General features: G+C 38.2%; 1 protein-coding gene across 7 annotated transcripts in view; it reads left to right on the forward strand.

Moving 5' to 3' along the window:
* Nucleotides 1-27,321, forward strand: part of LOC117426356 (tensin-1-like) — a 309,710-nt gene that overhangs the window by 248,839 nt on the left and 33,550 nt on the right. For all 7 annotated transcript variants that reach the window (XM_059033470.1, XM_059033468.1, XM_059033471.1 and 4 more), the window contains one exon: nucleotides 23,371-25,086. In XM_059033470.1, coding sequence (XP_058889453.1) covers nucleotides 23,371-25,086 — 1,716 coding nt within the window. The remainder of the gene's footprint in view (nucleotides 1-23,370; nucleotides 25,087-27,321) is intronic.

Raw genomic sequence — 27,321 nt, forward strand, 5'->3', positions numbered from 1 at the left:
GAGCCAGTGGAGTGAGCGGAGCACTGGAGTAGTGTGGGAGAAGCGAGGCAGAGAGAACTCCAGGCAAGCAGTGGAGTTCTGGATGAGCTGGAGCTGACTGATGGTGGACACAGGGAGGATGGCCAAGAGGGAGTTGCAGTAGTCTAGGCAGGAGAGTACCAGGGCCTGGACGAGGAGTTGCGTGGAGTAGTTGGTGAGGAAGGGTCGGATTCTTCGTATGTTGCTCTGGAAGAATCGGCAGGTGCGTGCTAGAGTGGAGATGTGCTGGGAGTAGGAGAGGCAGAGGTCCAGGGTTACTCCAAGGTTCTTGGCTGAGGAGGAGGTAGAGAGTGTGGTAGATTCCAGAGGAATGAAGGTAGAGAGATCAGAGAAGGGGGAAGATGAGGAGGGGAAGAAAAGAAGGTCAGATTTAGAGAGGTTGAGTTTGACTCCCACAGCTAGACTCTCGGCTCTTTAGTAGAGAGGTGCTTTGGTTGGCTGGTGCTTTGTGCTGGTGCACAAATAGGCTAGCTGTCTATTATACTAACTAGATGGATAAAAGCTGTGTGTACACAAATCAAATTGCAAATCAGCCTCTATTAAATGTATCCACACTCACCTGGTACTAATCACAAACAGTAAATCACCTAATTAAAACGCCACCACCTTTATAATGTTACTTAAGTACAGCTAATGTTAATTACCTGAAGCAGGATCACTTACCTATCTGCCTCTGACTGGGTACCGGTAGACATTCTCACATTTTGTGTCAGTGTTAGTTATACCTTTTCATGATGCTGGTAGCTCTAATTATTGTGTTACAGCAGTAGCAGGGAATGTGTGTTACATTTGTTGATTTCTTTAAATAACATTTGTTTTTCTTGCTGTAATCCGTTTACAAACCTGAGCATTCATTACAGGCATAACTTCCAACAGCAGTACTTCTACAGAACTATACTGGGGGGCACTGGAGCCTGACCGACTGCAGTGTTGACCTCCAATTGGATTTTAACAACGAGCAAATGTACATTTAACACAATCTTCTCTGCATGCTATCAGAGACAATCCTACTCTCACTCCTGTAGTCAGATTTAAATAACCCAGAGTCTGGTATCTTACAGTTTGTAGAACACATTGTTTACATATGTTAATGTGGAGATTGAATCCCTGCACGGAAATTGATATTGTCTTGGTTACAGTAGCTGTGGGGGGTGGGGTCAACTGGTTATACTGTAGCTAAGGAAGACCCAAACCAAATTGAACAAATGCTGAATTTATTTTAAACTTGGTTGTTTAGTAGAACTAAGTTTAAGCTACATGGTACATCCAAGTGTTACTTCATTGACTAATTGAGGCTGTCTAATGCTGTTTTCACACAAAGCTATAATAGCTATAATTATAATAGTAATTAGAATGTATTTGTGCGACTTTCTCATCAGGAAACAGAGAGGTAGTTTCAAATGAATTACTTTGAGAATAACAAAAATGCAAATGTGTCCTGAAGTAGTGTGTGTAGAGTAAAAGTATTGTGAAACAGTATTGGCTAAATTAATTCATTGTAACTCATTGCATTTAAACAGCAAGATATAGAACATTGGAAGCTGGTGACTCAGCAGGCTCTAACAATCACATTTCATGCAGAAAGCTCAAGCTTAGTTTGTATTCCAGTGTGAACCTTAAAATACAAACTGAGTAGTATAACCATAAGGGTCCACCAAGCGGACTAAACAAAGTGAACTGAGACGTGGTATCTCCATCTGCAGTCATTATGGTTATCCCTTATTTAACCTTGTGACGCTTGCCGGGTTTCATTTATGTTCGTCAGTGTAACTTTAAATCAGACAAGACTCCCACAAGTGTACAGATCTCAGAAACAGTCTGGCTTATCTTTGCTCTTGTGCTGCTTTTGCTCCAAACAGTTTGCGCTGCTGGTGGCTTCACAGCTGCTGTTCCCAAGGTTGAATCTCTGTGAGGTCTGCCTTTCCTCACACAGCTGAGAAACATAAACTGAAATCTCCACAAATTCTCAGAGGTGGTTTGTTGCTCTGTATTACACTGTTTGTTTTGTGAACACAGAATTAAGGTTCAACACTGGTACAACCCGACAGGGTGGTCCAACTCATTGAGCTCATGTAGTTTGTTTGCCAGATTGCAAGTCACCTGTATTTTGTTGAAGATCACAGATCATTGTGACAGACTTGTGTATCATGATTAGGCCTGCTACTATTTTTTTTTCCAAATCGACGATTAATATCAACATTTATTTTTGAAATAATTTTTACCAGTTTTTTTTTTCGATCTTAATTTTCAATTCAAGCAGAGCGTGTGTGAAATCGACCTTTGTGCTTAAAAAAAAAACAACCCAGACTTTTTATGCCATTGAGAAACGCCTCATTTAGAGAAACCCCTTTATCATATTCGACATGCAACAAAACATTAGATAGTTGAACAGAACTAACTTGCACTTATTATTCTGAGGTCTGCCCCTCTCCTGCTTAAGCACAGCTGAACTCACTGGATGGAGGCAAGGCAGACTGGCCCGCTTCGTCCTGCTACGGAGACTTCAGCCGTCGATCAGGGTATTATGCATAATACTCATTAAGTGTTTTCCTCTTGCGCCCCATTTTCAAATCAAACTAGCAAAGTAGGCGCTTTGAATGACACGTGCTATAGCTGGCAAAAGTGCACAGTCGGTCTGATGATTGACAGTCATTTAAACTAATGCGTGCATTCTAGCGCTGCTTCAGCCAATGAGATCTGTCAGAACAGGATGAAATGACTGACGGTGAAACTACACTAGCCTATTAAGGAACCACTGAGTTGACAGACAGCGACCCCTAGCCAAAAAAATAGTGAGTGGTTTTACCAACGTTTATCCTGTATACATTTATTTCAGGCAAACTTTGACGTTTAACGAGCTTTACCGATTAAAATCTAAAAGTAGCAAGCCTAATCATGATACATGACCAATTACTATTGTATCTTACTATGCATCATACAAAGCAGTCCATATACTGTGATACACATAGAATGGTGAACTGTATATAATTACATGTATTGTATCGTGAGTTTAGTGTATTGTTAAACTCCTCCTAGTTTTAATACTAATTAATGGAAAGTCTTAACGTAAATACAACACAACTTGTGTATAATATATCTATATTCATGTACACAAAGGCACAAAAGATTGAAATGGAGAAAGAAAAAGAAAGAGAAAGAAAGAAAGAAGGGGTCAGACTTAGCATAAGCATCATAGAGAGAGAGAGAGAGAGAGAGAGAGAGAGAGAGAGAGAGAGAGAGAGAGGAAAAAGCAGAGGAGTTGGAAGGACCTCTTCTAACTAGAGAGAGAGCCTTGTTTACAGTTGCTCTTCCCATATTTGGCAACAGCACTGCCAGTGGCATTTTTGGAATAGTTAGAATTAAATCTGCTTCAGTAGTGAACGAATGGAACAGAGTAGCAACAGTGTGCTGGGATCCCTGTGCCTTCTAGAACTTTTAATCCTTTTGGGATCTGCCAGTTGTGGAGAGTGAAGGGTGTGTTTTATGAAGTGCAGCCCAGAAGAGCTGGAGAGAAGCTAATCCCTGCCTGACGGTAAGCAGTGTCTGGTCTAGTCCCATTTCCTTCTGATACGGGAGGTGGAAAGTTATTTGTTTCCCTTGAGGGACTGGGTGAGAAGGAGGTGTTTGAAACGGAATACAGGGTACTGCTTTTAGATGTGTAGTGTGCTTGCTTTCCTATCATACCAGATGGGAAAGGGCTATGTTGTCAGATGATAAAACAAAATGTTATTTGCTGATGGTCCATTCTTTCTTTTTAAAAGACCTGATGAGGACTGAGTCCACAATCTGTCAGCTGATTGAGGCTGTGGAATATCTATGGAATATTCTGCTTCAAGTCTTTGGCTGCTTTTAACTTGCAGCTCAGGCAGAGAGTTACCCATGCTGTGATGGCTGTGATTGTCAAATATTATTGCTTAGGATAAATTTCCCAGCAACTGTATATAATTAATTTAAAATGTTTGGGTGCAATTTACATCTTCCTTTAAGGGTGTTCAGTTTTTATTTCTGATAAAATAAAGTAATGAGATATCCCTGAACACAAGATATGTAGTCATATGTCCTCCTTCTTCTTCTCCTTCTTCTTCTATTTATTATTATTATTATTATTATTATTATTATTATTATTATTATTATTAATAATTATAATAATAATAATAATTGTTGTTGTAGTAATATTATCTTTACCATATGTTCTGCATGTATATATTTAAAAAGCAAAATAGAACAATCACGTTTAAGGACTGTTATGTGTTTATTGTCATGTGTTATTCATGACATTTTTTGCTGAATATGTCTTCTGAATATCATAATATGTTATTTATTCAAATAGACTTTAGTTGGGAGAGCTGGATTATGGTGAAAAAAGGCCAGGTGTAATAGTGGGTTTCGTAATTTACTGGAATACATCTCCCATGCCCATTTGCTTCAAGGGCATGTACAGTGTTAAACTAATAACAGCTAACAAACATAACATATTACAGTTAGAAACGATCAACTAATACTTAATATAAATAACAGCCAATGTAATACAATTAGATTTTTAATACACCACTATATCATGGCAATCCATACACTGAAGGCTTAGGTAGTAGTTGTTTCAGCCAGGTCTTTCATTACTAAATTGAACACTTGTGCACTGCTCAATTCAGTAAATAAGTACATCGTTAAAGTGGAATGAATTGAACGGCCACAAGCGAGTACCACTGATGTCACGCATTTATTCCTTGCATAAATATTTCACAATGTTTTACTTTTCAGTTTTCCACATATTGTTGAGGTAAACTTAAGGACAATTGTGTTGATTATTGTTAAACAATGTTTTTATTATTTCAGTTTTTTCTTACCTCTAGTTTTTTATTTTTTTTTTAAAGTAGGGTTATTGTGTATTGATGAATTGTGATTTCCATGATACATTATATTGTAAAAGAGGTGTGTATCTTTTGCATTGTGATACAAGACCAAAAGCACAACATAGCTCATTGTAAGTTCACCAAGTGGTTCTTGAATGAAGAATAAGTGTGTTTTATACATTCTCTCCCTGACTGATTTATTTTTTGTCTTTTAACAAAATAGTCCATCATTAAATTATCAGTTATGCATCGTACAAGTAGTTCATCAGGACCATCACATGCACAGTATTGTGGTACAAATCTTATCGCGGCCTGTCTATTGCGATACATACCACGACATCAGTGCATCGTTACCCCCTTGCTAGTGAATTCACTTTATGTGCCACAAACAGTAGCTGAATTTTGTGTTTTGTATTCTTCATAAAAATAAGTTGTTGTTGTTCTGTTCTCTGTGTGGTACCTTGGGTTATTAATGGCAGCACCTGGTGATGGCAGGTTACCAGGAATCATGAACTGGTCTTTAGCCAATCACAGCTTCAGTGCTTCCCAGCCATTGGTCTCTACAGTATAATAATGATGTCATCTACTGCAAAAAAGGATCTCATTGATAGACAAACAATTCCTTCATCAGTTACATTTTGTAGAATTATGAAATAATTACGATGGACAAAAGCATTGGCTAAAAAGTTTGTCTAGTTGACTTAGCTGCCCTAACACAGGGTTAACATTAGACCAGGAAAATGCATTTCACATATGACAAACTAGGCTGGCCTTGTAACTATGATTTCACAGTATTGGGGAACATTGTTTGTACATATTAAAGTACAGATTATACAATATATTTCAACCAGAGTGGCAGGACTCAAAACAATGCAATAAGTACAAACAAACTTCGAATTGGCATTGGCTATTTATTAATTCATTAATTCATATATGTATTTAATTTGTGTTCATGTACTCATTCATTTATTCCCTCAGTAACAACTGTTTATTGACCAGAGAAAACAATACAATACAAACCTTTATACATCATGCCAAGTTTCCCAAGGTGTTTTACAGTACCATTAACAACTGTGAGCACACTTCTGAGGAAACCACAAAGTAGAAGAAAGTTAAAGCTGAGATTATCCTGACATGGATTTCCCAATGAGCCTCCTCATCTTATGTGTTGAAGCACCACCACATGCTTGATTAAAAAATAAAGAAAAACTTTACTCTGCTCTGCTCTAGTTGGGCTTTATTATGGAAACAGCGTACACAAGGTCACACACACACACCTACATTCATCACTTGCTCGTGGTGGTCAGGTTCAGAGGTATCCTTCTGTGAATGTGACTGAGAGGCGCATCATTTCTGCCCCCTGCTGCTGACCCCACTTACTACAGCTTCCTTCACTGCTGTGACTGGCTTTTTCTGAGGTTTGCTTTGGTTGGATTCCATTGTTTACCACTGATTAGCTGCTTCCTGTACCTGCCAAATCCACAGTGATGTCCTGGCATTGCTAGTACCAGTCATGTTACAAATTCCAGGAATCCCCGGGGCTCAATTTATATACATTTGTACTTAAACTAACCTTGTTGAACGTTCACGAGACACAAACTGTACACTCACCTAGACCTCAAAACTGCACCATGTGCCTCACAACATACCTGAGGTGTGGGTTTTCTCAGTACAACTACAATTTAATTGGATTTTTTAACATTTCATTATAGCTGTCTCCAAGCTGCTTACTGATTCAGATAAAACATGTAACAGTGTGCATTTCAAATGTTTGGCTCCACCTGTTTATGTAATACTGGGTTATATCAGCATGTGAATGGTCCAAGGCTAAAGAACATACAAAGACCTATACATTTATTATATACTGCCTTATTATTAATATACAAGTTAAAAATCCATCTAAATTTATTTTCTAATTATTACCAACCTTTATGGACAGCAGGAAAAAACATGAAAATTATATGGTTGATGTCATGAATTGGGTTTCTCTGTGATTACTGGCTGAAAGATCCTCAGCAGTCTAAAATATATCATAAATCGTGTCATCATTACCCGGTGCGTTTCAAGCACTAGAGGATTTATATTTTTGTATATTTCTGACAAAACAAAACCACAGAGGTTCTCCAAGCCCTAAAATTAATCTCCAAAATTCAGGGATTGTGGTCCAGTGGTTAAAGAAAGGGGCTTGTAACCAGGAGGTCCCCAGTTCAAATCCCACCTCAGCCACTGACTCATTGTGTGACCCTGAGCAAGTCACTTAACCTCCTGCAGCTGATGCATAGTTCACACACCCTAGTCACACACCCTGGTCTCTGTAAGTCGCCTTGGATAAAGGCGTCTGCTAAATAAACAAATAGTATAGAAACCTAAAGCAAATTTATTATAAATAGCAATCTTTATTGGGTCTTTTAGGGCTTACACCTGTTCTGGGCCTTACTTGCAAAGAGAGATGGCCTAACACAAGTTCTTCCGTATGCAAGCCAAAGCGATGTAGTGGCAGCAGTAGCAAAACGTCAGTTTTGGAACAAAAAAACTCAAAACCACTCAAAGCTAAGCAATAGTAAACATGATAATAACATTTGAACCCTTTAAAGTCAATGTCTAGTGGTTCATGTGTATCTGTCGGTATGTGCTCTGACAGTGATCATTGATTTCATCCAACTTCATTCATTCTCACTATATTTATTGATTAGCACTATTGTGACTACAATTAAGTCATTACTAAATCTATTTATAATATGGAGCCTGCACACCCTTAGAAGAGTTTTTAGCCATTGCAGTTCATGAATACTACACAATCCCTGCCTCTGCAGTCAGTGCAGCATGAATAGGTCAGTATAAGTTAAGATCAGGCTGTTATAAAATGCATGCAATATGTAGCATACCCTTTTGTGTAAATAGGCTTGTAAAAGTGGCTCTCTGCCATGTAATAATGATTGAGGAATATGCCTATATCCCTCCAGAACAATAGCAATTTTGTCACATCAGATTATTATTGACCATTTTATGGCATGTGTTTCTATTTTTGTGTCCAGCTCCTGTCTACGTTATTTAAGAGTTGATATTCTCTTTGATCTGTCAGTCAGCTGATAGCTATGTGATGATGAAGACGGAGATACATTATCAATACTGCTAAATGTTTCAAAGTTTCATTAGTACAGTGTTTGCCACCGCGATCATTCCTGGTCATTTGAAAGGACCCTCTTTTCTCATTAGCTGACATTAGCTGGCCCATTTACTGAAGGATTTAGAGGCTAGATGGCAATAATAAATGTTTAATGTGCTTTCCAATACTGCCTTTTTCCAGGCCTTAATTACAGCAAAATGGGCTCCTGTACTTAAGCAATCTGGGGGTTAGCTGAAATATATTTGCTGAGCATATGCACTAAAGTGTTAGTGTTCATTGTAGTAAAATGCTTACTCCACATTTTAAATACTGGCACGTCGTAATCTTGGAGAAATTGTTCAGAAACAACTGTAGTTTTAAAGATCTTATAATGTTATCATTAGGGTATACCAAGTTGGTCATTTTGACTATTTTTGGAATTTTTATTTAAATTGTGGTGCGTGTCCCTAAATATATGTACTAATTACCCTGATAAAGAAAGAATCGCGTAGCTGCAAAAATTAGGGAGATAAATACCGTCATACCTATTCCGACCAGGAGCTGTCACATTGACCGCTACATATAAAACATATTATAACAATGAAATGTTGAGGTATTATTTGTATGTATCAGTCAGGACTTGCCTCCATGTATTGACGTTTGATTTTATGAGTCTGCATTCCTCAAGTGAGCGGTCTTCTGACATTTCTGTTGTTTCAGTGAGCCTCCTCATAGCCCATCAATCAGCCTTGACAGCTCACGGCACCTGGCTGTCTGTCTGTGTGTGTGATAGTCTATCATCTATGTTTTAGATGCACTAAGTCACTCATTTTTCTAAGAAATTCATTGTTACCGCAATACACATTGAAAATGGGTTGTGGAAGGCACATGATAGCAAAGCAGTGTTTGGAATTACTGCAGAGTTTGCCACACAACTATTCTGATGCAGCAGAGACAGACAGTACTTCACCTGAGACACCAGCTTCTCCAGTGGTAGTACCAGCACCATCTGGCACTCAAGGGACTGGTAATGATGGCACTCTTTGGAACACTATAAATCCTGGTGTTGAAGCTGCAGGTAGAAGGGGTCAACATAATATTTTGAGGGAAGTTCCAGGGCCCACAGCATATGCAAAGCGCAACACTGATGAGAGTGCATTGAGTGCTTTTCGCCTATTGATTGACATGGACACGCTTCACCACATACAACGTTGTACTGAAGCAGAAGCCCACCGACAACTACAAGATGATCCCTGGTCAATGCCCTTGGAGAAATTAGAAGCTTTCATTGCACTAGTATATGCTCGTGGAGCATTTGGTGCTAGAAGCACTACATATGTTGAAAAGTGCATGATCTTTGTGATTTCTGCCAGCACTTAGACTTTGTAAACGATTGTAAATGAAGCCCATTCTGTTCAAATGTTTATTTATTCATGTTGTTTCGATTATAGTATGTCTGTATATAAACGCATAGCTTCGTTTGTGTATATGCACTTTGTTATGTAGGCAATATAAACCCTTTTTTTATATATATTTATTTACATCATTTCAGTTGTACAGTTTTATATGTACATGATATACCTGTATAGACACAAATGTATTTTCAAATATTTGTTTATTTCATTTTTTACCATTTTTTGAGGTTGTGCTTTATGTAATATGTCTGTATATAAACACATTTCTGTTTAAATGTCCATTTATTTACAATGTTTTGGTTGTATAGATGCTTCATATGACGTTCCGGAATAAAATTATGACTCATATTCAATTGTTTGTCTTTTCATTATAATATTTATGTTGTTTTTAATACGCCGGTCAAATGAACTGCTCATGGTTGTTCTAGGTATGCATATAAACACAGTTGTTTTGTGTTACTTACTTGAATGTTGTCACCGATTTAATAAGTGTAAGCACTTTCAATATTAAAGTTTATGGTTCCTTCTGTCTGTGCAGTTTTAGAAAGGACAGATGTTAAATATTAGCTTTTTTTTGGGGGGGGGGGGGGATAAACCCATTATTTTATATTCATAACGCTAACATTTCTATAACATTTTGTTTTGTTTTGTTTTGCCATGTTAATCAAGGCAAACTCTTCATTAACATTAATAGTTATCCTTCTCAATGTTACAGTATAACCACAGTATAATTGTAAGATGTTTATGCAGTAAGCCAGGATTTGCTCTGCTTTTGCCACAGTTTAATGTTGAAAAGTTCTATAAGGTTGCTGGAGTGAATGGGAAGTGTTGTCAGAGCAGCACTATTTCAAACATTGTGACTTTTTTTCACGTTTGCGTCAGTTTGACTATGAGAGTATCTTCAGCTCAGCACGTAGAATTCTCCCTGGCAAAGTTTAAAATGTCCTTTCTCTACTAATTTGGTTAGGTGTCCGTGCTGGATCTGAGGTAATGCCAGTACTGTTTAATCCTCACAATAAGTTAAAGAGCTACCTTTTTCTAAGTTCTTTAAATTGTCAAGACAAGCTTAAATAACAAGAAACACTAAAGTCACTGTTGTTGCTGTGTCCGAAAGCAGCACAATAAACCATTTTTAAAAGGTTCTGCTCGACTTAAAACACAGCCAAGGCACTGTGGCAAGAGACGGGGGCACTTATAACGTGCCTTCAAGGCCTAATTCAAAAACCAAACCCTGGGAAGTTAAGTTGATTAAATTAAGGAACATGAACATGAACCACACAGAAAAATGTGTCATATTGTACTTTTAATACTGTTGCTGGCAGAAATGTCACAGCATTGGATAGTTAGAAGAAGCTTTTTTGTTTTTACATGTCCACAAGTAAATCCATCTTTGTCTTTTTATTTTGTGTAAATTTGGTTTTGAGGACATATTTATGTTGTATCAGATTCACTGGAAAGCCACACCTGGGGAGTTCACAAATCCATTAGCACCATTCTTAAAAAAATAAAATAAAATAGAAATTAACAACTTCAGAGCTCTTTGATAAATGTATGAGTTATAGTGAACTTTTTTTTTCTTTATAAAAAATGGTGTTAATGACAATATAGAGTACATTTCCTATCCTATGCATCTTGTATATCTGTCTGTACAGTCATTGGGTACCCCCACACTTCATAAACACATTTATAAATGTACATGGGAATTCTTCAGAGTGGTCACTATAAACAGATTGGGGGTCTATTCAAATAATGAAATTCAAGCTAAATAAGGGAGCCCTTCAGTATCCTTCTTTGATTCCTAGCCTTTATCAAGATACTGAACTCAATCCAGTGCTGGAAAATAGTCTGGCTTGCACAAATTGTCCCAAACATTTTCCCTCCCAAGAGCTTAGAATGTTGTGTCACTTGTAGTTGAAAGAAATCCTCTGAAGTTGACTTAAACAATTGTCATCTTTTAGGTTTCACATAATAATAAATAACAATCAGCTTGAAAGGACAAAACTGGATAACTAATAAAACTGCAGCAGGCATAAATAGAAATATACAAGCTAAACCTTACAAAGGAACCGCTACCAAAACATCCAAATCCAGCATTATTAATAGAGGGGACACAAGTCAGTGACATCAGCTGTTTCCAGATTAAAAATAGAAGGGTATCTGTAAACATCCAAACAGCCTTATTAATAGAAAATCTTTATATTTGGGAGACTAATCTAGATCTAAACTTGGTGGCCTGCTCTTAGCTGCTATTAATTACTGAAATCAACACAAGACCCCAAGGTGTATCCTTTGTGTGTAGTATTCACCTTCTGTCGTAAGTAAGTCTTTTTCAGTTTTATTTGAAAACATGTTTTTCATCTGTTAGCGTTAAAATACGCCATGTGAAAAGCAGTAGGTTCCATCAGCTGTGTTGTTTATCACTAAGGGGAATGTTCTAGGCACGGTTGCATCAAGGGCTGAGTTGTTTGTTTTTTCAATGTTTCTGTTTTTCTTTTTAATAACTAACATGTGTTGCTATTGCTATTGTAACTCACTGTTGTGGATCTCCAGCTTAATTAGCTCATGCTGAGTTAATTTGTGTTGGTGCAACAGAGCTGTGATTCCAGTGTAATCCAGGGTTATCCGTCATTGTTTCACACTAAACCCTGATTATTTGAATCTGATCACAGATTGATTCATTTCATGATTCATAGGGAAACTGTGGAAAGACCTGGCATCACTAGGTCAGTGGGCTACCACAGGGTAACAAGGGTCATATACTGTATTGGAATATTTAAAAAGTCTAAGATGGTGAAGTTGGAAAATGTATCAATATTAGTTGATTTGCCATTAGATGACCTAAGTGTGGATCCACAGGGCAATCGTGTTTGGCTGATACATAGTTTGCAAATTTTCACAGTAATTTAGCATTTCCCCATGGATTCACAGATTACTTCTGGAACACTCCATCTGAAGTCAAACTAAGGGCTAGATTACTCTAAATGATCATTTCCACATTTTATTTAGAAAGGAATAACACACTAAAGTTACCAAAAAATGAACAAACAATTCTGACATAAGTTATTTATTTTTTGTTTTATTGGAGTTTATTTCCTTCTCTGAAAAAATGAAAATGTTGTAATTTTGAGTAATTAGCTTTAAAATCTATCCCCAAGTCAACTTCTGTAAGCACACAAACATTTTTGCTAATGCCTTCATTATTTCAAGCAATACCATGATAAAACATGTTTACTTTTAACCATAGAGTACACATTACATTGCTTTCACAATAGTATAGTGCAGGACAGATGCATATAAGGACTGCTAATGTGGGTTGTTCCCAGGCAAAATATCCATTGGAGGGAAGGGAGCAAAAGAGAGCTGGGTGATCGAGAGGCTGTCTAAACTCGGGCAACTGGGTTTTCATTTCTGACTGTAACCAGCAACCCCAGGCCTCAAACAAGTAATTTCATGCCTTTCTGTGGATCACAAAGTGAAATTTTAATTTACAGCATGAATGCAAACCATTCATTTTGAGGTTGTATATACTGTAGTTGAGGGCCTTTAGGGAAATCTTCAAACTGACTATTTGGGGATTTCACAGCCCACTTGAGTCCAAATGCACTGTCCCTCACTTGTATTCAGATATCATGTTGGCAAGACTTTGATTTAAAAGCAACTTTCGCAAATGGAGCTTCCATGCTTTATTCTGAAATTATATATATATATATATATATATATATATATATATATATATATATATATATAGTATATGACAGCTGTGTATAAAACACAGACTTTTTTTTAGTTTAGATGCACCCCCCCTTTTAAACTGCATGGTTGGACTCTGATAATTCAGCTAAAATCAAAATGAAATGTAACATAAAGTTTGTCTTGCGCGTTGCCAGTGTTTAGTTGGATATGTTGAAAGCTTACTAATATATTTAGTAATGGCTTTTAAATAATGCATTCTGGCACGGGTTACGGATTTTGATCCCTGCAAGTGGGATGAGATCAATAGCTTCATAACTGCTTATGCAAACAAGCGCATGCACAGAATAAGATGCTCAGTTGCAGTGAGTGTGGTCGTCAATTCACACCCAGCAACTGTCCTGGTACACATTCAACAAGCATGACTCAGCCCCGTACAGACACCATTCATATGAGGTATATCCTTTTGACACCCAGGGCAATATATATTGCAAGGCTGGGCGTTGCATTTATACTAATAGGAACAATTTAGGGAGATGACTTTAACTTACACCTGTCTTCTGCCTTGAAATAAAAAGGTTACAGTGAATTTTGCAATGTTTGTTTATTTACTGCAACATAAGCAGCGTTCAAACAGATTTGAGTTTTTAAAATGAATTTCCTTTTTTTTTTGATAATGGCTAATATGTAACGGTAATCTATGTATAAAGCAATACAAAATAAATAGCAATATACAACATTGTTGCAATAACACAATTTAAAAGAGCATTTTAAAAAAAGAACTGTCTACTTAATTGATGTCATTAAGAAGTTGAGTGCTATAGATATGCTAACTTCACTATAACGAACCTCCCTGGGACCTGGAGAAGTGTTTGTTATAGCAGGGTGTTCACTATAATAGGGTTTGGCATTTTTCTGTATCCGTATAATGACAAAATGGCAAATTTGAATTGAACATCTATATAGTACTTTTATGAAGATTCCTTCACATTGATCAACATTTAAATGGTACTGTGACAAGGTACTTGTGTCACATGTGTGGGTAACTGCATTGCAAGACAGAGAGACATGGGAGTTGGAGTTGAAACGCCAGCACAGGCGCAGGATTTATTAAACACAAAACAGAAAGTAAACAAACGGGTCATGTGATGCTACCAACTATGGTAACGCACAGAGGACACGTACAAGACAGGCAGGCAGCAATTCTCAATCGAGCGCCCGTCTGTACCCAATCATTTGATCATCAAACATAACAACTCCAAAAAGCACACAAAACAAACCTGTTTCCACATATAAATTACAACAACACTAATTCCCCCTGTGGTATGTTCAAAAGAAAACAGCAAAGAAGTGAAAAAGTAAAGAATGTACACTTACATGCTGAATACAGTAACTACATGTCCTTTCTCTTGAAAAAACTGTCCAGCGTAGATTGCTCCTCACACCCGTTGCCTGGTTGCAGTTTGTGTGAAGATGACTGACGATTGCATTTGTCATGCATGATTCGTACTACAGTAGGTAATCTTTGAATTAGCGTTATCTTTGAAGTAGTCAACCATTGTCTTTGTTTTCACTGAGAGAATAACACACTTGACACTGGAGAAAGTTCAGTGTCAGTCAGTACTGAAATCGTTGTATCCGGGTCGATCCTGTACTTGATCGTTCTAATAGGGCTAATTTGCATTGAAAGAATCGGTTCTTGCTGTTGGGATCGTTAAAAACGTGTGTTCATTATAAGAACGGTTCGTTATAGTGAAGTTAGCCTGTATATATATATATATATATATATATATATATATATATATATATATATATACATATATCTACAGGCTAACTTCACTAGGTATATATATATATATATATATATATATATATATATATATACAGTGCCTTGCGAAAGTATTCGGCCCCCTTGAACTTTGCGACCTTTTGCCACATTTCAGGCTTCAAACATAAAGATATGAAACTGTAATTTTTTGTGAAGAATCAACAACAAGTGGGACACAATCATGAAGTGGAACGAAATTTATTGGATATTTCAAACTTTTTTAACAAATAAAAAACTGAAAAATTGGGCGTATATATATAGACACACACACACACATATTGAATATTAAATTAATGCAAAGGCAGAAACTGCCACTCTCCTGCAACTAAGCTGTCTTTTTATTTATTTTGTTCTCTTGGAAAATGTGTGTTGGATCAATATTACTCTTTAGAGTAAAATCTAAGGCTCTGTCCATATCTGATATGTATATAAACAGTTACATTTTATGTATATAAACAAGAGACATTTCACATGCTATTTTATGATGTTTGGTATAATTCTGAGTTATTATAATTTTTCTCTGAATCTGCCCGCAAAAACCTTCCACAAGGTAGAATATATATATTATAAGTTAATATATGTATTAATATGACTGTATTGTGTTATCTCATTGTTAAGAGTTAAACAATGAAAAAGGGACCCTTGAAATGAAGCATGACTATAAAAAACTAAACAAAAATAGCATTGTGCAAAACTGGAATTCATACAGACAGAGCAGGAATCCCATTGGGGGTTAGAATCTTAAACAATTGCAGATAATAAAAGCAAGTTTTACATGAGTCAGGTTACTGAAGGCTGGTCTACTCACTCACAATATCTACCTTCTAGTACTAAACAGTGCTTACCTATGATATGCCTTGCTTTCACTATGCTTTATTACAATTTGCTTTTCCTATGGTAAACTTCTGTAAGGGTTGTTTCTTGCTAGTTTTATACATGTTCTTCTCAGGAAAAAAATACCTTTACCCCACAACTTTCTTCAAAAGAAAGCCTTGGGGGTTCCAAATTTAGATTACTGGAAAGACAGAATACACAGGGTTGCTCCCAAGAAGCAGACAACAAGTCAGCTCTGTGTGTCAACTTGTGTTGTGGTTTGAAGCATCTTAAAATGTGTTCAAGACATGCCCCGTCATATCAGAAGAGTTTAAACTTCTGGGGGGCCAGATTCAGATGTGTTTTGGGCCACACACGTTTGATCCTCATGCCAGGAGTTTGGCTGTACTCCAACCCTCTCTCCTCACCCAATTCTGTCTCCACTTCCAGCATTCTTACGCAATATTCCTACTCCTTAGTTCACCGCATAATTAGTTTGGCCTTTTCCCTGATTCTCTCTTTGTCTCTCCCTCCTTCTTCCCCACTTTTTCACCCTCCCTCACTCCGCAAACGAGAGGGCGCACCCCCCCAACTCAGGCACAGATTGTTTCCATTTTCCGCTTTCAGGTTCCACAGCTGGAAAAAACGTCAGTGTTTGGGGTTGTGGTTCTTTCCATTCTGCTCCTTTGTGTGTGTGAGGGAGAGAGAAAGATAGAGAAAAAGCAAATGCAGAACATGACCAAGTACTGGTTTAGTGAGCACAATCTTGAGCAGAGATAATCAGTCCGATTTGTCGCCCACTTTTAGGAATTATATAGTGCAGGATAGATTTATTAATCTTATGTCAGAGATTGCAAAGGCAGAAACTGTTCTTCGGCTCTATGACAGGCTGCAATCGCTATGGACCCTTTGGAATCCCAATGAAAGAAGATATATTCCACTTCTCTTATAATTACCTTCAGGCTGCACAGTTTAACAGTCTTACATTCAGTCAGTACAATGAAGGCACTACAAAGCACATTTAAAAAAAAAATAAGTAGCAGTTATTATTAGTATTAGTATGAGCGAGTGGGAGGGGGAGGGAAAGAGAATGCATGAGTGTGTTGCATTCTGACTGTAGCCCAGCCTCTGTGATCTCATAATGTGAGCCACATAGCTACATGATAAAGTCCTCCCGAGGGGGGGGCTCTCCCACTTAGATGAGTTACACACAAGGTTTGCAGCTTCAAATCGATTCCTGCCCTTTACGTGTAAGGGGAAAATCACAGCGCAAGAAGGTAGGACCTGTTTACCAGGATAGTTGCTGCTGGTGCTTGTACTGCAGCTATTTTTGCGGCTGTTTTCTTTCTGTACGTAACAAAGAAGCCTGGGGACTTATAAAGAAGGAACCTGAGTGCTGCAGAAATTGGTGTTTAGGGGAAATGAGGGATAAGGAAGGACAGGTAGGATTTGTTTTTATTAATTTAATGTGTATTATTGAGATAGCTGGCATAACTATTTAGCGATTTACTTTAATTGGATTTCAGATGCAGATTTTAGTGCATGCCTTATACTCATAGACCTTATGTGAACCAAATTTAATTGTATTAAGTGATTAAAGTAACAAATCACCCATGTATTACTGTAAATGTGTAGTAGATCATTAATATAGTCTCAATATCCACAAATTTTGGAGGATGTAAAAAGGTATTTAATTTTGCTCTTAAACAAGGACATATATACGATTGGAGACTACAGCTGTGGAGAAGTTCATCAGTTGTTTTTAGGCTTCCAAGCAGTAGGCTGGGAAAGCCTATTGTTTTTGTTAGGATTATTATTATTATTATTATTATTATTATTATTTTTATTATTATTATTATTATTATTATTTTAATATTTTTTTTTTCTGCCAAAACATGCTCAAAAACTCACGAAATTCGGTACACTGGTAGATGCCTATGGATGATAGTCGGTTAAATTCAGCAAATTGCGCAAGTCACATGGTTCGGCAGCCATATTGGATTTTGCGCAATTTGTTAAAACGCCTATGTATCGGAAACCGCTTACTGCAGAGTTCTGAAAATTGCTATACATGTTGAGGGATAGTCTATGATTAACTGTTGTTAATATGAAGCTGAATGGTTCTGTGGTTTGGCAACCACATTGATTAATGACATAAAATTAGCATAAAAATATAAAATCATCAAAATACAAACATCTTCTTCTCTGAAACCGCTTATCCGATTGAAACAAAAATTGGCATAAAATATCTCAGTATGGTCATCTGTTACGCTTGTTCAAGGGAAGTTGCTACTGTGAAAATCATGGCGTCCATGCTGCATGACATCATCAACATACGCAACTAGCCATAAAACTGTGTATAACTTCTTATCGGCTGCACCAAAATGCACAAAATTTGACACGGATGTAGAGGACTTTGGGATGTTTTGTGGTGGTCAATATGGCGGCCTTTGGTTACATGGTGTGGCAGCCATCTTGGATTTAATAAAAATGAATAGTAACAGTATAGAGAGAGAGAGAGAGAGAGAGGACTGGAGATGTAACAGTAAGTATGTCTAATACGATGATATTATTAATAAGGTGTGAAATGATAAACCTATCCTAGACATGGTGGAATATATATTTATAAAGTACAATCAATACATTAATTTTATCATGGTTGTATAGTTGTATAATTTATCATTTATGACTGGTGTCACAGACCCTGATTAGTACTAATTTTGAAGTACTTTGGACTGCCTGCCTAAGTGTATGAATGTTCTGTAGTTATTCAGACAAACATAATATGATCCTTCACAGGTGTTAATTTGCATCTGTTTAAATATGCTGGGGATTACTCAAACTTCCTCCATTTATTTGAGGCACTCAATTGTACCGTGAAACAGATCCTAACTGAAGCATGATCACACGCAGATAAACCAGACACAACGTGACAACATCTTGGACTTTCATAAATGTTGGCATGCCTATAAACAGACAGTGACCTAATCCAGAGTTGTATTATTGTTTGGATCATGATTAAAATGGGGATGTGTTTGTTGTCACACTTCTGATTAACATGTGACAATGGCTGACCACGTTGGACAACAAGGGCATTGTTAACTTCATAGTACTGTCAATATTGTGGTCGCTCAAGGTCTAACCAGTAGCAGACAGAGCCGGCAGTGGGATGGAGCAGTGCCTGAATTCTGCAGCTTGTGTGTATAGGAAATGTTTTGCTTTGATTCCAAGGAGCCAGGAAATCCCATAGGCCCTTGATTCTTAAGTCACTTTTCCATGTCTGACTCATTGCTCTGGCTCGGCAGTTTACATCTTTGCCTGGGAAAATGCTACAGGCTCGGAGAATTAGTCGCAGCTCCAGAGATCTGGTACAGTACTGCAGCAGCAATGCTGTAAAAACAGAGGTGCTAAATTGGGATTAGCTATGCCTTATACAAATTAGGACAGAACTAACTTGGCAAAAAGTGCTATGGGATTAGCTATGTCTCAAAGAAAAGGACAGTAAAATGGTCCAGCAGTGGGAATACTGTAAAGCTATGTACACAAGTCCCTTGGCAATTCCCTGGAACTTCTATGAATATTTGGTATAAGTAATGTGGTAAATCCATCTCTCAAATAAATAGACCCATTGCAGTGATAAGGTATTTGGTATAAGTAATGTGGTAAATCCATCTCTCAAATAAATAGACCCATTGCAGTGATAAGGTATTTGGTATAAGTAATGTGGTAAATCCATCTCTCAAATAAATAGACCCATTGCAGTGGTAAGGTATTTGGTATAAGTAATGTGGTAAATCCATCTCTCAAATAAATAGAACCATTGCAGTGGTAAGGTATTGTGACCAAACTACAGTAAAAACACAATAGCCATTTCTTAGACGTACTGCCCCCGGCATACACAATAAAGCAGTATAAAAATTATAAATTCAGCTGGCAACATTGTTACGATAAGTGTTAACCAACAGTAGTTGCTATATAGTGTATAAGTATGTCACAATGCATATTAGGGCTGGGCAACTTACAGTAAATATATCAGGATTTGACACTCACACACATATAACACTGACAGATAGAGTAGACATGGATTACAAGGTACATTACCTTTAGTCAGATCACACCCCAAGCAAAAACCTTTTGTTGTGAGTAACTTTCCTTTGTACTCTTTTTAATTAACACAAATACATATTCCCCACTTTTAAGAAGGTGTTATTTCAGAAAAAAATAAGGATGGGATACTGTGACAGCGAGCGAATGAATCCTAGTCAACAATCTCCCTCTTGATCTGTGAGGGCGCTGTATAACAGGAACAGTGTGCCCTGTACTGGATGGTTTGGCAGTTCATTCCAGGGTCAGTCGGAAGCCGGCCATCCAGGAAGGGGGCGGAGTCACAATACCAGAAGTCATCACCTTAATACGGTATGCGATCTGTCAGTCATGGATTGGAGGATACGTGATTGCACTCGCTACTGAAGGGGGGCGTAACTAAGGGTATTTCAGGGGATGTGACAAAGCGAACTCTTCCTTTGTTATGGTTCTACGAAAGGACCAGGAAGGAGTAAAAGCGATCCATGAGTTTACATGCTGTATGCTCTAATAATTGTTACTTGTTTGTTATTGTTAGACAGCTAATCACCGGGAGCTGTCACTACGAGGCTAGCTCTACACCCGGACAACACTTCACCACTGTTCACCATTCACTGTACTTCAGCACATACACTAATAAGAACTTACTCTGGACATGTGACCGTGTTTGTGTTCCGTGTATCATGCGTGTTGTTTATTTATTATTTCGGGACTGTACCCCTTGGTATTACCGGTGCGATACACATCGTTGTGTAGAGCCAGGTACTTTATTATTTAAGAGTTGCTAGCCCGCAATGCAGCCAAATAAAGGAACTGTTTCATTGATCTTTCACTGTCTTGTGTGTGTTATTCCTGAGCACTGCACCATCTACACTTGCGCACTGCAATCTCCCTGTTCACAGATATAATAACAGTGTATTACTCAAAGAAGCCCTTCAAGAACCTTTTGGAGACTGCAGTATTACTAGAAATGGCAACACAAAGGATTCAATAAATTATGATCCTGATACAGTATTATTATTATTTGTTTATTTAGCAGACACCTTTGTCCAAGGCGACTTACAGAGACTAGGGTGTGTGAACTATGCATCAGCTGCAGAGTCACTTACAACTACGTCTAACCCGAAAGACGGAGCACAAGGAGGTTAAGTGACTTGCTCAGGGTCACACTGAGTCAGTGGCTGAGGTGGGATTTGAACCAGGGACCTCCTAGTTACAAGCTCTTTTCTTTAACCACTGGACTACACAGCCTCCGCACTCTAGTCTTGAGGTACATGGTACTGCATGGCTAATGTTTATTGGTTTCTATTATTGTGATACCATTTGACACGAAAAAATATAGACGACTGGGCTACCATGTGGTATTTGCCAGTGTAGCTACGGTACCATTGCCGCTTAGTACAGAACCATTGCACTACCATTGCCATAGAAAAGTGACAAGGTAATGGTGGATTCACAATTGCAATATCGTAAAAACAATGAAATGATAGTAGACATTACAACCACCAGAAAGGTGGCCCCTTTAAGTGAATTGGCTTTCATTGATGTGGTATTGTGTCAATAAAGCAAAACCAATGGGATTAAACGGGAATCACAGACCTAGTCATCGTCTGTTGTGCCACCCATTGTGACTAAATTCCCTCAAGGGTACCAGCTTGGCCTCCAATTATTTAAATATAATTATTTAGGAACCCACCGTTATGCCTGTACCCGTAAATCAAAATTATGAGGTTGGGTTGGGACATAAGTGGCACCATTTAAATAATTGAGCAGCCTGGAGTTTCCGATAGAAGGTTTTAGTGATGCTGTGTGTGTTTGAGAGAGTTGGCATAGCCCTCTATGCTGTTTAGTCAGCACTTAATCCCCATGACTGCAGATGTTTTCAATCAATGTGTGTGCTTTTGGTCTTAAAATAAATTACAAATGAGTCTGCTGCTATTTAATAGTGTTTTTCCATCCATTCCTTTCCATGTACGTTGTAATACAAGGTCTATACACCATTTTATTTCAATCCACAGAGGAGGGACTACTCTTTGTATGCCATGCAAAACCAAACTCTACCCATTGGGATTATCTACTCAGAGTATCGTGCAGAATAGAGGCGACTAGGGGTAGAACGACTGCTAATTTGAGTCGAATAGCTGAGGTAAAAATAGTAGAATAGATTGACCAGTCGCAACTTAAAAAATATATTAATAAATCATATATTTTATCTTGATGTTCTATTTGTTACATTCTGTTTTGTAACTGTTTGCAATGTGTGCACTATTTATTAATGTTATAAAATGTAATTTATATTTTAATGGATTGCAACCACAACTTCCTTCCATCTGTACTTCCTTCCATCTGAAACCACGTGCTTCACAATTACTTTACAATCACATGACTTGCTACTTTACTACTTTACAATCACATGACATGTCATTTTACTATTCGACTAGTCGACTATTCGGTGGTACCCCTTCTAGTGAATTAGGTATACAATTTATTTAAATATAAATTAGTCTCTAGTCGCCCACTCAGGGACGTCAAAATGTAAGAAATGAGATATACCTTATTTAAGTTTAGGGATTTAAGGATCGTGTAGAACTTGGATTCCCTTGACAATAATCGACATTCACACAACGTGTCAGAAATATAAAACAATATTTTATTTAACAATAAAAAGGGTGCACAACTAATCTAATATTACAGAAAGGAAAGGCTATTGGTCAGAGATATGCGTGAATAGTATACAGTTCATTGATTTCTTAGTCAAACGATTACAACGACCACAACATTATTAGCATACATGGTTAATATACTAATATTAATTATGGCTGATCACACAAAGTGTCTACTTTGCATTCGTATTGCCAATACTCGTTTCTCGTTGTTTCATATCAAAATGCACGTGAATTAATTCAACTTTCCATTCAGAACGGAATCCAGCATTCCAATACCTAATTTAGCAAATTAGTTTTACTGTGTTAATTTAGTTTAGACATGATCTACCAAACTAATAATATGTTATAAATCTCAATTGATTATATATTCAAATGAACTCAGAAATGGAGCAATGATCAAATTCTCTTTATTTATGAGGCAACTCCTTTGAGTTGCACATTTCAACAAAAAATTTTTCCAGACACATGTGTTTGACCAGCCAATCATATTCGTTCTGCATGTCACAAGGTATTCTCAATCAAGTCAACAGCAGTGTGGCAAGAACATCAAGAACATTAAGAAAGGTTGTTATCGGACATGCCCATAGTAAAAGAAAAACATTTTCTCGTAAAATCAACTATATCACCTGAGCTGTAACAGAACTTGAATAAGTCATTTACAACACAGTGGCAAGTTGATTTTCAAGGGGGAAGGAATCCTGTGTCTCCTGGATACAAAATAAACTGTCAACATTTGTTTTCTGGCTAAACAATGGACAAAATGTAGTACATACACAAAAACTGTAAAACATATGTTAAGAGAGTTTGTAGTATGCTTTTTCAGCTGTTTAAAAAAATGGATTGAATAAATAATTTCTGTTTTTCTTTTATTCATTTTCAGAACTTCACACACAAGGTCCACTTGACGGTAGTCTTTACGCCAAGGTCCGCAAGAAGGATTCTATTGTCGGGTGTGGGGGTGCGGTCAGTGCCAACGGCCTCCCAGCAGTCGATCACGCTCTGTCAGTCAGCAGTGACTCAGGAAACTCCACCGCCTCCATTAAGACTGACCGGACCGATGACCCTGGACAGCAGGTGGCGACTGTCACCCAGCCTCTGAGCCCAGAGGAGAAGAAAGAGCTAGATCAGCTTCTGAGTGGCTTGGAGGCACCCATGTATCGCCAAGATTTACTGGTGGCAGCAGCAGGAGGGGGTGGAGGAGGAATGCGGCATCTAGTGCCGGCACAAGTTCACGTGAACGGGCACAGTGTCGAGCGGGAGACTGACATCCTGGACGATGAACTGCCTAACAGCCAGGAAGCTAACAGCGTGGACAGCTTAGGAACACTCTCTTCCTTTGAAGGCCGAGCAACGCCCGCAGAGCTCTACTATCAAACCGAGACGGTTATAAACGGACAAGAAGGTCCTTATCTTGAGAAGACCATGCTAGAGAAGGTGCCTGGGCATCAGATTCGAAGCTCGTCCTCAGCGCAAGAACGCATTATGGACGCTTCCCTGGTTTCGCCGCAGAGCTACGGCAATCAAAATGGTGGCATTTACCGCTCACAGTCCTTTGGTTCTGCCACTGTTCCCAGCTATGATCTTGCCCCTAAGCTGATGCCTAGAGCTCCAGCCAGAAGCACAAGCAGTAGAGATGCAGTGCAGAGGGGTCTGAACGTCTGGCAACAGCAGGGGCAACCGGACGAGGTGACCCCAGAGGCAGCCCACTTGAACCCACTTTTGCAGAGTCACAGTCTGCCCGAGTTCCCAGGCATGGCTTCCCAGCAGGAGATTGAGCAGTCCATTGAGGCGCTTAACATGCTCATGCTCGACCTGGACCCAGCCTTGACCCAGGTGCCCAAGTCGTACAGCGCTCCCCTGTCCTCTGCTTCAGTCTCGGTGGGGGGAATCAGTGTGGTCACCACTCAGCCTGGCATCTCCACTCAGGCACCAACCAGATCCTTCAATGCTTTCAAAGCAGATACGTATGTTCCATCCTACGCAGAAGACCCGTCTACCACATTCGGTCAAACACAAAAAAGGCCTTCGAATGCTTACCCACCAAGCACTGCAGGCCCATCTTACATAACAGATCAGTCTGCCACATTAGGTCAAGCACATCCCTCCAATACTTATCCTGTGAGCACTGTGGCACAGGCTTATTCAACAGAACCATCTCCCACATTCAGCCAGGAGCCACAGAGGTCTACCAGCACTTACCAAGCTAGCCCTGCCATCCCATCCTACCCAACAGAACCTTATAACTCCTTCAATCAAGTGCAACAGAGGCTGACTAATGCTTACCCAGCAAACAATGCAATCCATTCCTACACAACAGAACCATCCAACGCATTTGGCCAGCTGCAACTGAGACCTCTCAACACCTACCCTGTAAACACAGCATCCCCAGCCTACTCTCCTGACCTCCAGGAGCTTGATTACCACATCTCCTCCCCATGCGTTCAAGGACCTCCTCGCAGCCAGAGTGTGGGTGGGGGCAGTGCCTCAACCTCCCCTCTCCCCCCTCTAAACTCTCAGTCACCTGTCTTACCCAAGGCAGTAGAGCCAGATGAGGAATGCTACAACCTGGAGGGCATTGTGGCCCACCGCGTGGCTGGTAAGTACCATCCTTACTTTACTTGAATTTTGAAATCTAGAAAACAAATCTTCATTAATAATACTGCATTGAGTATAAGCTTTTCATATTATATGTACACATATTGATAAAATATAACCACATTCATGAGAGAGAGCCTTGGAGGACACAATGGGCCATATTTTCAAAGTGTTTACTTCAATTTTTTTAACAGAGAGATTTTTTTGCTAAAGTTACAAATGAGAAACAAACAACTTGGGGGTACTTGAGAAACGTTGTATTACCTAGTTGTTTGGTTATTTTGTGTTTATGAAGTACCAAATGTTTTCACTTATGTACCCACGTCTTTCTTTCCTATTTCCTGTAAATACAAAACAATATATTTTATTTAGTTATGTTTTGTAGTCTTTGTCTCTCTGTGTCTTGTTTCATTACTTGCTGTATTATCTACGCATTAATATATGTATGAGTGCCCCTGTAGGTCTCTGTGTGTTTGTGTTACACAGTGGACATCATTCACAATGATCCTTGACCCCATCTTACAGAGTACAACTGAACGACATATTAAACCAAGAACCTATTCTCACAACACATGATCCTGCAACACTCATAATTATTTATTTGCCGCAAGGTTAGGGTAAGACTTGTTCAGCGGGAATAAGGATTATCGTGACTAAACTTTTTTCTTAGTTCATGAAGGACTATCCATGTCTGTGTTTGTGCAAGACTCCAGTTCCCTGTGCTTTTGTATTCCTTTACATCCTTGTATTAGCTTATGGTTTGATACAAGTCTTAGTTCTGTGTTAGTGGTTAGTGGTGGTCTGTTTCTTCTCTGTATTTATTTATTTTGTTGGTGGTACCAGTAACCTAAGGGGGGGTTCTCGCTTGTGGTGCTTTCACATTGGCCTTTGCTGTTAATCATTGCTAGTTTGTGCTTTGTTATTTTTGTTACTTTATTTTATTTTTGTAATAAATCAAACCATATTTAATCTCCACACAGGTGAAATCTTGGACGTTTTTCATGAGCTTTTATAATATTTAGAATAGAAGGAATGAACATCTACCAATATTCACCCATTAGTTAATTGTTTTTCCATGTTTCTACTCCTGCTTCTATGGCATTGGCCCTCTTACAAATGCCACAGTAAACTATCATATTAACCTCATATTAACTAAATTGATATTGGAATTGAATACTGCTATCTGTAAAATAACATCAATAACTAGTGTTTTGATGATAACTTTGTAATGTTTTAGGCACCAGTCTGTTATTGATTGGGGTCCATTAAATATCTTTGCATTTATTTTAGTGTTGGAAAAACATTTTACAGTTTTAGATTTCATACATTAGCCTAATTCCTTTTGCAATATAAAGATTTGCCTGGTTTTATTGTATTAAAAAAACAAAATCTGTACATCAGAAGCCCATTGGGCCCATCATCATAATCATAAAACTGGAATAAAAGAAAACCTAAGACTTTATAGTATGAATAATATACTCTCAAACATAACATTGGTTCCAGGTGTCAGTTTTGTTAGATATCTAACAAGTCCAGTTGCATACAGGGGCAACATATTTTGCAAGATAATACATATATGTATATATATTTTTTTTAATCAGCAGCTTGTTTTCTTAATTAAAGACTGGAGTAAAGATATAGGGGTAGATGTACTAAAGTGTTGCAGCTATTGCAATAGTCGCAAAGCAGTTGTAAAGGAGTCGGAAGTCTAGGGTGAAATGTACTAAACGCAATGCTATTAGCCACATTTTAGGGAATGCTTTGTGGCAGTATGTAATTATGGGCGTTCCTGCATAAATTTACAAAAAGGGGATGTAGATAGTGCAAATGAGGGTTCTCAGATATTAAGTATTAAGCTGCTGGCAACTGCATCAATTTGTTAAGAACTTTAGAAAGCATGTTTTAAACAGTCCGCTTTCCCAGTCCGCTTTTTGTTGTGCGTTGCCACAAACACCCAAAATACCTATTTTTCCCGAAAAGCAGGGCGTACTTACAAGCCTTGAAAACTAATTTCTATGACATTTCTGGTTTTCCCAACATGTTGGAAGTAGTAGACTGCACACACGTGCCGCTAACCCCTACAGCTCATTCTGAACATATAGGAATAGGAAGCACACCTATTCTATTAATGTGCAGGTGGATTGACTGACTAACAAATAAAAACTGACAGTATACATTTGGCTTATAGGTAGTGTTCCGCGCTTCCGGTTTATTCCAAATTTTACCAAAAAATTAC

The sequence above is a fragment of the Acipenser ruthenus genome, chromosome 11 (genome assembly GCF_902713425.1).
Source record: "Acipenser ruthenus chromosome 11, fAciRut3.2 maternal haplotype, whole genome shotgun sequence".
NCBI classification, from domain to species: Eukaryota; Metazoa; Chordata; class Actinopteri; order Acipenseriformes; family Acipenseridae; genus Acipenser; species Acipenser ruthenus.